At 47.7% G+C, this 12,534-nt stretch overlaps 1 protein-coding gene across 2 annotated transcripts in view; it reads left to right on the plus strand.

The window, feature by feature from the left end:
* MYO18B (myosin XVIIIB) overlaps positions 1-12,534 on the plus strand; it is a gene marked incomplete at both ends in the record, with an annotated part of 226,000 nt that overhangs the window by 86,096 nt on the left and 127,370 nt on the right. For both annotated transcript variants that reach the window (XM_079717540.1, XM_079717539.1), the window contains 3 exons: positions 4,314-4,379; positions 9,046-9,174; positions 10,984-11,127. In XM_079717540.1, coding sequence (XP_079573666.1) covers positions 4,314-4,379; positions 9,046-9,174; positions 10,984-11,127 — 339 coding nt within the window. The remainder of the gene's footprint in view (positions 1-4,313; positions 4,380-9,045; positions 9,175-10,983; positions 11,128-12,534) is intronic.

Below are 12,534 nucleotides of genomic sequence, written 5' to 3' on the forward strand. Positions count from 1 at the left end.
GCCATCTCTTTTCAGTTTGTTTCACTCTTGTTTTTATTATAAATTGTGGTTTCTCAGGAGTTGCCCCTATGTCAGCACAGCTTAGTGGTCAGGAGAGGTTGTGGTCAAACATTTTGAATCTGTGAAGCTTTTATCTGATTCTTACAGTACTCTGTGTGGGTTGGAAAATGTATTCGACATTCAGGCATTTACAGTGTGCCACAGATTTTACTTTCTGTGTGGCTGTTTCACATGTTTTCTGCCTGTGCACGTGGCCTTATATTTAAGTAGGGCTATTTAGATGCCTAAGGCTCTCTCAGTCCCTCCTGTGCATGCGTGTAGCTTTCCAGATTGCCAGGAATATATGGGAGGTTCTCAAGGCCCACTATGACTGTCCTGTTCCCTATATCTCCTTGTTATAGGGACCTGGCTAGTCACTGGCCCATTTCTTGCCCCTCTCAGGATAACAGTCTTAGGCTAGCTGTGCCATTGACTTTCTCCATTTGTTTGCTGCCAAGAGCACTACTGTTTCTGACAGTGTTCCTGGGTGTGGGATTTCCCCTTACTTTGATCCTTGTAAGTGAATCCCTTCTGGCAGTAAAGTGGATGGTTTTCACAGCTTGCCTCACCCTGGTAGGACCTCTGCAGTGACAGAGCTTAGTGGGGAGTGGAAGGGTCTTGGCCATGATTGCCATAAACTCCCACTGTTTTTAAAGGCCCAGTAGTTTCTCTTGAATAAATGTTTCTCAATTTGCTGTATCCTCTTGCTCAGTTTCCAGAGAATCAAAGTTGTTGTTTTTGAAAACTGTATCCATTTCTATCATTGTTTTGGGGACATAGGATTTATCAAGCTCCTTGTACGACATTCTGGAAGTCTCACTCCTACACACTACTTTCGTGGTCTCATTAAACCGCCACCACATCCTTGTAGCATAGGCGTGACCACTCCTATTCTAGAATAGGGCACCAAGAGGACCCGAGAGGAGGAGCGGCGTGCTCAGGGTCACACAGCTATCGAACGATGGAGCTGTACTGGATCGCAGCGTCCGAGGGCAGAGAACAAGCTGAATTCTCTGATTCCCTGGGGTTGTGTCCCCCTCCATTACTTCTTAGCATGTGATGTTTGACAAGTCCTTTCATTGCACTCGACCTCACTTTCTTTCTCTATAAAATGGGCATAAAACTTCCTAAGAGAGTCACAGAGGTTTGATAATTAGATGAGTTATGGGTAAAGCACTTAGAGCAGTGCTCAGACCCCAAAACACAAGGGAAAGGGAAAACTCTTTTTTTGGAAGGAAAATGGCCCGCATTTTACTCAGCCTTCCATGCCGAGAGGTTTTACCTCAACTGTCGGGACGATTCACATGGGTTAGCTGATTCCATAAAGATGCGGAACAAGGAAGAAATTTCTTACAGTCACCTGGATTCTTGCCCTGTCATCCACCAGCTGGCTGTTGGGCAGTGATTAGATTAGGTAGAAACAAATGAAATCACTGGTATTTCACCTAAGCAAGTGACAGTTTCATATGGTTCGATCTAAGAGTAATATTAATGTTGATAATGAGAGCAGCTGAGTACAGAGTCACTGACAAAGTCATTTTCATGTACATATTCTCAGTTAATTGTCCCAGCCCCTGTACAGTCTAGGCAGGGAATGTTAGCATCATTTTGCAGGTGAGGAAAATGAGGGTCAGAAGCACAGTTCAGTGCCCGCAGCCACCTGTTCACTCTGTCACTTGGACCTAAGCGTCCTTATCTGTACAATGAGGTCAATGGGACAGAATATCTCTGTGAGGCCTAATGTGCTTGGCTACACAGACATCTAAAGGGCTCTAAGAAAGCAGGGAGACGGAGAAGAATCCTTGGATCTTGTGGGGCTGGTTGTGTGTTTTGGCTGTGTTTGGGGTACACCTGAGAAATGGAAGCTTAGTCCGCATTCTGCAGCACCACTGCCATTTTATCCAAGAGAGAGGCCGGTAGGACCAGCTCTGGGACATCAGGACAGGCTCAGAATGTTTACTGAGTGCCTACTGTATGCAGCTATTTTGTGAAGCCCTCCACAAGCACAGCCACAGCGTCTTCCATAATAGGCGCCATTATTTCCCCCCATTTTTCTGAAGAGGAGCCTGCAGCTCAGAGTAAAATGCTTGTCCAGGGTCACACAGTTCGTGAGTGGTTAAACGAGAATCTCAGTCCAGGATCTAACTCCACATCCTGATTTTTTCCTCCCACACGTGGACTCTGGGCGTTAACTCCAAAGTAGGTTAGAAAATTGTCACCAGCTGTAGGCTTCATTTCTTTTCCATCCGTCCATCTTGTTTTCAGCCAATATTTATTTTGTTTTCCTCTCGTGTAGAGAAAAAAAAATGTTGTAGTCTGGATATGTTGGTTTTATGCATTCTGCTGCCTATAGCTCCCTTGGAACATTTTTGGCTAAAATGTAATAAGTGAAACCACTGAATTTTTGGAGGGGGCGCTATGGAATGTTCCTCTCAGAGGTCAGAGGAGAAAACCTCCCCCCAGATTACAGCCTCAGAGTAGACTTTTAATAAGCATTTTTTTTTTTTTTTGTATCTTAGGAAGTTTTCTGTGATGCCGATGACCCATGGAATTGAAACTCATCTACCAGATTACTCTGTCTCATAATACCTTTTGCGTCTTTGAGTGTCGCAGTTACTTTTCTGACAGCTTATTCTGAAGATAGGCTTTGTGATTTCCGGTGAATGGAAGGTCCGTGAGGGGTGGTGTGAGGGTGCAGCGGGAGGGGAATTGGCAGTCACCAGGGAACCAGGCACGACCTGCATTCACCTGACAGTATGGATCTCTGGCAGGCTTGTTTCAGAGTCTGCAGTGCTATATGACGAGGAAAATTCCTTTAAATGGCTGGTGGTTTGACTAAGGCTGCATCCAGGGATCTCTGAGTGAATTTGTTTCTCCTAGAGGGGGTGGCCCTTCTCCACACTCCCCCCCAACCCTGCCCCGCTTCTACCCTCACTGGGCGTTCCCTCATTCAGTCGTCATAATTATTGAGCTCCTACTGTATGCATAAAACAGTACCAGGTGCAGTGGAGGAAACAGGTGAATTAAACACAGGCTCTCCCTCCCTAACCTAGGTCAGGAACACAGGGTTAAAGGCCACGCCATTTATTCACATATTTGGGAGAGTGAGGCCGTCTCTGGCACGTGTGATGAGAAGGACAGGGTGCTGGGGAGGCTGTCACGGGGGACACAGCAGGTAAATTCCCCAGTAGCCTAGGGCCCTCTGCAGCTGTCTTGGGCCTGGGAAGCAGTCGAGACATAGGTGTTGCAGTGTGGCCCGACACACCTTGGTTCGAGTCTGGTTCGGCCCATGTGTAACTTACAACCTTGGAGAAATGCTTTCATTCTGTTTTTCTTAAAATGGTGGTAAAACATAGGTAACATAAAATTTACCATTTTAACCATTTTTAAGTGTGCAGTTCAGTGGTATTAAGTATATTCACACTGCTGTGCAGCCATCACCACCATCCATCTCCTGAATTCCTTCATCTTGTAAAACTGAAACTCTGTACCCAGGAAACACTAACTCCCCCTCCCCCTCCCCGAAGCCCCTGGCAACCACCACTCTACTTTCTGTCTCTATGAATTTGGCTGCTCTAGGGACCTTATGTAAGTGGAATCATCCAGTATTTGTCCTTTTGTGTTTGGCTTATTGTACTTAGCATAATGTCCTCAGGGTTCATCCATGCTGTAGCCTGTGTCAGAATTTCCTTCCCTTTTAAAGCTGATTAATATGTCGTTGGGCGTATACACCACATTTTGTTTATCCATCTGTTGATGGACACTTGGGTTACTTCTACCTTTTGGCTACTGTGAATGATACTGGCATGAATATGAGTGTGTGCGAGTATCTGTTCAAGTCCCTGCTTTCACTTCTTTGGGTATATATCCAGAAGTGGAATTTCTAGATCATATAGTAACTGCATGTTTAATTTTTCGAGGAGCTGCCATAGTGCTTTCTGTAGCAGACACATCCTCCATTTAGTTTTGCATCTGTGGTTTTCTCCTCTATGAAATGGCCATGGTAGTATGACGACCCACCTAGGGTTGCTGTGAGGCTGAAACGATGTGGTGTCTGTGAAGGTTCCAGCAGAGTGGATGGCACACAGTAGGTGCCCAGTACATGCTCATCCTCTACACTTACCTGGGGAGGTGGAGCTCTGTTAGCTCACAGACATGTGGGGTCACCCTCTCTCTCCCGGTGTATCCCTCAGCCATGCAGCCAGCTGACCTTCCACTTTGGGAGTCTCCTGCCCTCAGTCTGTCTTCCTCTCTAACTCTCCTCTTTTTCCCAGGCTGTGGCAGAGCTCCTGCAGAGCCTGGATCTGGAGAAGAAGACAGTGGCCGTGGGGCACAGCCAGGTGAGTAGAGCTTCTTCCTTTTGCCGTTCTACCCATGACATGAGGGACGCACATGAGACCTGAGTCTTGTCCTTCCTCAGCATCCACTACTTCTGTGTGTCTCCTTTCCACCAGACAGGGCTGAACACAGGGCTAAGTGATCTCTGCCCTTGTTATGTGACAAGGCTGTTAAGACAAAATGTTATAATGTGGGAGGAAATAACATTGGAGAATATCATTTATTAGAGGTAACACTCCCAGGGACCTCAGTGGTCTGGAGAATAAACATCTGGACTTCAGGTAGGACTCTCGAAACCTCAGAAACACCCATCTTCACTCCAAGCCTTGTAACTTTTGCTTTGCAACCAACTGTAACACAGCAGTAGTCCTAGTGGATTAACAGCAGTAAATGAAAGGAGAGGGCATGGGAACAAGGTACATGATTTTAAGGCTGAGAGACGTAGATTTCTCCAAGCTGGTGTTGCGCCAAAAGCCCTTCCAGAAAAGTTGAAACGTTTAGAGAAGAATTTCATGGAGCCCTAATATGCTCATACATCTTGTAAGTTTTCAAGAGGGAAAATATAGTATTTAGGGCTCCCCAAGTGACCTGACCCTGGAACCCTCACCCTTTTGTTTTTGTGGAAGACCCATTACCACCTCCCAGAACTAGCGTTCCCTGGGTCATAGTGTAGGGAGTGCGGAACAGAGGTTGGAAACTCAAGGACCAGGAGGAGGGCAGGGGAGTAGGGACAACGTTTAGAAATACAAACTGGAGAGAGAAGAGACCAAGGGACCACCTCCCCACTAAGTTACCTACTGGTTGATTAATGGCACCCAGGAAACCTTTGTCAATTAATTGCCTTCCACGTTCAGGTACCGTGTAAAGTGTTGGTGGCATTATTGGCCATTAGTACCTCTTGCAAAGTGAAGTGTGCTGCCCCATCACACCTCTTTCCTCGGAGAGCTCACAGTCATTCACGCTGGTCATTGCCCCCTAGACACACTAGCCTCTCCCCACAGGCTTCTTGGTCCTTTGCAGCCTATGGTTGAAGCTATTAGTCTGCTGTGGTTTCAACCTGATTGATCCTGCTGGGAGCTGGCAGCAACTCTGGACATTTCCAGCAGAGGAGAGATAAACCCCTGGGTTACTGGGCTCCCACCACAAGCCTGGTGCTATGCTAGGCAAATTCATATATTATTCCTCTTTTCCCTCACAGTCTCTCTTGAGATAATTACAGTATCCCTTCTCCACAGATGAGGAAAATGTACCTCTGGGAAGTCAGCCCCTTTTCCAGGTCCTCTAGGGAGCCAGGAGCACAGCTCCCATGGAAACCTGTACTGGTCCAACCCCCAAGTTCTCTTCAATACGCTGTGGGTTCTATTGTTTATTAATGGAAATACACAGCAAATTCTTTACACACAGGTGTTTATGGTCTTGAATCAGAAGAATTTTTTTTCAGCTCCAAGAACTTCATCCTTCTAGACCAGTGGTTCTCAAAGTGTGGTCCCTAGACCAGCTGCAGCAGCATCACCCGAGAGCTTCCCGGAAGCAGAACTCTCAGGTGCCACCCCAGCCCTACTGATTCGGAAACTCTGGGGATGGAACCCTGCAGTCTCGGTTGTAACATGCCCTGTAGGGGATTCCAGTACATGCTCAAGTTTGAGAACCACTGTTTAGATAAATTACTTAGTTATTTCATGAATTTCAAAATCAGTCCCTGTGATCCCATCATCTATTGCAGAGCAGGGAAGAAAACAGCAAGATGCAAAAGTCGCTGTACAAAGTCTCACAGTGGCGAGGCAAGATGTCTACCAGCCAAAAACATCCCCATAATAAAACATTATTATTATTAATACTTGGCATTCACTAAGAAACTGTCCAGGGCAAATCAAGGTCACTGTGCCCTTTGGGAAGCCAGGCAAGGCAATAGACTGAGATCTTTAAGGGCAGATGCAACTCTCATGCTTTGCAGGGTTCGGCACTTAATAATTGGGAAGGCTGTGAATAGGGGAAGAGAACAGGCTGACCTGGTCCACACCCAGGCCCCACCACTGCCTAACTGTGTGAATCTTGAGTAAGTGATTTAGCCTCTCGGAGCCTCAGTTCCCGCATCTGTAAAATGGACCCACTGCTCTCTACCTCCCAAGCTGGCTGTGGGAATCAGTAAATTGTCTTTTAACAGGGGCTGGCTGTCATCATTTGTGGCAGGCATTTGCCAACGGGGTCAGGATGCTTGTCAAACAGGATAGCGTTTTAATGTTTAAAGAATTAAACTCCTCTAATCTGGAAAAGTACTAAGAGGCGGGTAGCTAATTCCTCAACAATACCAGAAAGGAAAGCGGTTGCCATATTAGATTTTTAAACCTTGGCTTGCCTAACTGGCTTCCAGAGATCCCTTAAAGATAGGGATGTTGGGATGTTACACTCTGCGTGGGCCCGATAAGCAGCTGGACCCCTGAAAAGGGAATAATTTAGATTTTTCTTTGTGATTCTCAGCCCCCGGTACCTTATCAAAGCCTGTGCTGAGGGCCATGACATTTATGAAAAAGTGGGATTCCACATGCCATCGGCCTTCTGGTCGGAGTACACTCTTGAAAGGAAAAGAAAAAAAATCAAGCTAAGATTCTGCAGCAGCGATGACTTATTCCCACTCTGCGTATGGTCGTTTCCAATTATCTTTTTAATGAAAGCCTCATACTTAATCAATAACGGTTTTGGCAGCACTCGCTGCCTTTTGTAATATATGGACTAGCGCTGTCATCACTTTGATCATTGATTTTTTTTTATAGCAGCTTTTGGGACTCACTAGCTTGTGAAATTAATACAGTCATTATTGAAGCAATCTGATAGGTAATGAGTCAATCGTGTCTTTATTTCAATGAGGCTAATTGTCCTGGTGGTCCTGGCTGATGGTGTTCTGTAAAGCGATGGAGGGTTGCAAAACAGAGTTAGCACCGATTGGCTGCGCTAGTTTCCACTTTCCCTCTGAGAAAAAATTTACTGTGGGATTAGCAGAGTGGTCTTCATTACAGAAAATAGGTTTAAGGGAATGGAGAATCGATTGAAACCCTTTGTTCCACCTGGAATCAAATTGCATTTCAGCCTCAAACTCCTGGTGTTTGGATCATGTGAGCGAGGAAATGAAGCTTCTTGCCAATGTTGAGAACGGGTACAGGGCGTGGACTTGAGGTTCTGGGTTCAAGTCTCAGCTTTGCTGACCACCAGCTATGTGAACTTGAGTCAGTGACACAGCTTCCTTGAGCTGACAGATTCCTCGTGGGACTGTTCTGCGTATTAAAATGGGACATAGGAGAAAGAACTTTGAAAAATTTAGATGCCATGCAAATGTTAATTACATTCAGTGACAATTGTAGTCTTGTCTGGAGTCAGGGGGAGGGAAATAAATCCCGGTGTTACCACCTGCTCGTGGAGGGTTGTTGGCACATGCCTTTTTTAGCCTTAGTTTCTCTCTCCATGAAATGGAGGGATTGTTGTAACTACCATGTAAGATTCTGCATGTAAAGTGCTTTGCCTGCATACCAAATGGTTATTTCAGATCCAGAACACAGGAGGGCTCCATCAATGTTAGCCATTGATTGATAATGTCATGGATTACTTGACAGTGTCATTGATCAAGGTGGAGCTCACCAGTGGCTCCAGAGAAACTGAACACCTTTGGGGCTACAAGCCACATCTGGCAAAGAAACGCACAGGACTGTGCTTAGAAATAAGCGGCACCAAGGCATCTGAAACGTAACCCTCCCGTGTCACCGACTCACACATATCCCAGCAGCAGAGTGTCTTTCCTTTGCCTCTGGGGAGGCGACACCAGCTTTATGACCCCACCGCGTTGGCTGGAGCAGGCCTGGCCCCAGAGCTTCCGGTTCTCTCTGAAAACCCTCCCGTGTTCCCTGCAGTCTCTTGGGGGCAGCCGCGAGGGTGCCGGGGGGGCTGTGATCACTTTGCTGCAGGGGCCCTCATCCATTATTGATGCACCAAGGCCTGGAAACTCTGTTTTCCGCTGTGTTCTGCTCAATGCCTACACCTCCTGCCGGTGACACCCGCCAGGCCCCATCCCCTCCTGACCAAGGAGGGCTGTCGTCACTTCCCCCACATTCTCTGCCCCTCCTTACAAGGCAGGACCAAGTATTTCTGGGGTGGCACTTGTCTCATGGCCAACAGCACTTATCAAAAAAGAATGCACACCCAGGATTGACGCCAAGCCCATGATTCTGCATATCCTGGGGTGGGGCCTGGGAATGCGCATTGACCACCTTCCCTGGGTGATTCCGGTGCACAGAGACGCTTAGGCAGGTCTGTCCTACCAGTGGTTCTCAATTGAGTGTGTGCATGAGTCCCCTGGGGATTAAATGAAAATGCCAGTTCTGATTCAGCAGCTCTGGGGTGGGGCCTGAGATGCTGCGTTTCTAACAAACTCCCAGGAGGTGACGATGACCACACCCAGGTGCATGGACCACACTCTGAGCGTCCAGGGGCCAGAAGAAGGGAAAGAGGAGGCATCAGGAGACAAGATGCTTTGACCATTTAGACCCCCCAGTCAAGGGCAGCTACTGACAGATACTTCGGGTAGATCTAGGAGAACTGGGGTCTGAGCGGCAGCCCCTCCCACTTGAGGCAGTCTGATTCGGTGGCAGCGAAATCACCTGCAACCTTCTCTCCTTCCAGGTCTTCCTCAAGGCGGGCGTGGTCTCCAGGCTGGAGAAGCAGCGGGAGAAGCTGGTGTCTCACGGCATCATCTCGTTCCAGGCGGCTTGCAAGGGCTTTCTGTCCCGCCAGGAATTCAAGAAGCTGAAGGTGCGGGAGCCCAAGTGCCTTGTGAACCTGGCAGGGGTGCGGGATCCTGGAAAAGCACCATCTGTGCTGGTCTGGGGGCTGTAATCCCTGCTTCTCACACTTCCTCTTGTGCATGAATCTCCAGTGGGATGTTAACATGTGGATTCTGGTCCAGTGGGTCTGGGGTGAGCACGGGGGTCTGCCCGTCTCCCATGATGGTGCCAGTGCTGCTGGTCCACAGACCCACCCCAAGTGGTCAGACTTTAATAGACACTTTGTAAGATGATGTGACTGTTCTAGGACACTGACATCAAATCACCACCGATGTTAGCCTTGGTCAGGATATCCACGAGGTTGTCCAAGCCCTCCTGGGTTGGAAATGGTTTCAACCTGTCCCATCTCTGGAGAACTTGGCTTTCATGGGTCAGCAGAGAGCACATGGGCAGGACCTGGCCACAGAGGCCTTTGGGACCAAAGGGCAAGGTCAGAGTCCTCAGTCCTGAACCACCCTGGGCCACCATCCTCATACATACCTGGAGACTGAGTCTCCTATCTGTAGCCTGCATGATGGAGAAAGGCAGCACGGCTCTGGAGACAAGGAGGAACCATGTTCGAATCCCATCTGTACCACATAGGACCTGAGTGGAGGTGACATGAGATAACATGCATGTAGTACAGTACATGGCTCATCGTTACTGCTTGGTAAATACCAGCTGCCGTTGCCTTAGTGTTGTCGTTGCTAATTACTGCCACCAGAATGAGTCTCAGCGCACGTGCCTCCAGCTTATGTGAATTGGTGAATTCCCTTGTATGTACTTGGTAAGAACAGAAAAAGGCAAGAACATAAATAGTGAAAATATTGTAGGCAATTTTACCAGCGCACTGCACTCAGGTAGTTTATGCCTTGGGATGATTTGAAATAGAGGTTAATTAAGCGCCTGGGCTGTGCCTGCAGCCAGACTGCAGGGGTTCAGATCCTAACTCTGCCACTGAGAGGCTGTGTGGTGCTGGGCACGTGACTGTACCTCTCTGTGCCTCAGTTTTCCCATCTAAAATGGAGATAATAACAACACCTACCTTCACAGGGCTGTAGTGAGGACTAAGCTGGTGTGTGTAAGATGCTCTGGGCAGTGTGTGGCCCGTAGGAGGCGCTGTGCCAGCTGTACGAGCCTTGGCTGTTGTGATGGTGGCAAAGGGAAAGGACCTCTGGCTTCTTAGTCAGCTTGATTCCCACCTATGGTAAGAATGCACTAGGTCAGCGGTTCTCAAAGTGTGGTGCCCGGACCTGCACTGTGAGTAATGCAGGTTCTCGGGCCCCACCCCAGACTCACTGAATCCGACCCTCTGGGGTAGAGCCCAGCCGTCTGTGTTTTAACAAGCATTCCAGGAGATTCCGATGCACACTGAAGAGTGGGAAGCATGGAACTTGTGTTTAAATGTGCTTAAAATAATATCCCTTCCTTAAATATCAACTAGCGACATAATCGTGGCCGCTGTTTCTCGCGGGCAGTGTCAGGGATTTTTGAGGATAGTTTTTGCCTTGCACAGTGACTTTTGAGCCTGATCCCCATGTAAGAGGTGACCCTGTTGTGTTATATAATATTTTCTACTCCTTGTCCTATTATTATTATTAGGTGATGCAAGATTAAACTGTGGCCTAATATTGATGCCAGGAGCCTGACTCCATGAAAGGAACTTTTTTTTTTTTTTTAAGTTTACCCAATCCCTTCCACTAGGGCAAACCCATTTCCTCTACCCCCTTTGCCACCCTCTGCTTCCTTCAACCTGGCTGGGAAAGGCCCTTCGGTTTCTACTCTCCCTCCCCTGCAGATTCACCGGCTGGCTGCCCAGTGCATCCGGAAGAATGTGGCTGTGTTCCTGGCGGTCAAGGACTGGCCGTGGTGGCAGCTCCTGGGTTCCCTTCGACCCCTGCTGAGTGCCACCATCGGGGAGGAGCAGCTCTGCGCCAAGGAGGTGGGTCCACGGGGCAGGCAGGGCGCCTCCCTCCGCCCCCTCCCACCCCCCGCCCCTTAGTGTTTGCATCCAGACCCAGTGCCCCACCCCTTGAAATTCTTCATCTGGGAATGCTCCACCAACAGCCCTCGCTGCCCCCTTGCAGATATCCCTCTGCTCCCTTCGACACAGACCGCCCTCCACCACATGGCCAGCTCCTCCGTGGGCTAGTGGGTGCTGGTCAGAGGCGCCATCACCACCCTGGGGGCGTGCAAACGCTCGCTTACTGTTCATCCGCGAGACTCAAGGGGAGAGTTTTTGAGTCCTTTATCTTCTTACCTCTCAGGGGGCACTCCCCTTACTCTCCCTTCTACCCTATTAGCACCCACCTGGTATAGATAACTGCTCTGATTGGTTTCTGGTTTATCCTGCCTGTTGTTCCTTTTTGCAAAAATTAGCAAATACAGGCATTTCTCGGAGATAGTGCAGCTTCAGTTCCAGACCACTGAGATAAAGTGGATATCACAATAAAGTGAGTCACGTAAATTTGGTGGCTTCCCAGAGCCTATAAAAGTTGACACTGTACTTTAGTCTATTAAGTGTACAATAGCATTCTGTCTAAAAAAACAACGTACGTACCTTAATTAAAAAATAATGGTGTTGGAAAAAATGCACCAATAGACTTGCTCAACACAGGGTTGCCACCAACCTTCAATTTGTAAATAAATGCAATGTCTGCAAAGTGCAGTAAAGCCCAGCTCAATGAAACAAAGTATGCCTGTAGAACACACACACACACACACACACACACACACAGACACACATACACGCTGAACTAATGGTTCCTTTCTTTTTTACACAAAAGGTAGCATACTATGTTTTCTTCTGCAACTTGCATTTTTCACTTCAAAATATATTTTAAGAATCACGGCAAGTCTATCTTTTTGGATTTTCTTTAAAAAAATGTTTTAACTGAAGTATATTTGACCTGCAACATGGTGAATTTAAGGTGTGCAACATGTTAATGTGATACATTTATATATTGTCACATGATTCCCATTTTTAAAGAAGTCTTCCTTGTTCTCTTTTCATGGCCACATAGTCCTCCTTGGTGTGTGTGTTTCATGGTTCGCTCCACCAGTCTTCAGTGGGTGGGCATTTCAGCTGCTCCTAATGGTGGTATTGTAAACCTCGTGCTGACCCACTGGCCAAAAAGTGATAATTAGGGAAGATGAAGAGCTGAGCACCTGTCTCACTCGGGCGTGCCCAGTCTCAGGAATCCTAAGCAGCGGTCCTGTTCTGAGTATTTGCATTCAGCCCCTAGACTGGGCTGGTGTAGACCAGACTTGAGTGAGCAGAGACATTGATATTCAGAAATGGTCAAAGAAAACATCCCTCGTAGGAACTTAGCATCTGGGTGTCATCACA

Source organism: Hyperoodon ampullatus (genome assembly GCF_949752795.1).
Source record: "Hyperoodon ampullatus genome assembly, chromosome: 13".
Taxonomy (NCBI): domain Eukaryota; kingdom Metazoa; phylum Chordata; class Mammalia; order Artiodactyla; family Ziphiidae; genus Hyperoodon; species Hyperoodon ampullatus.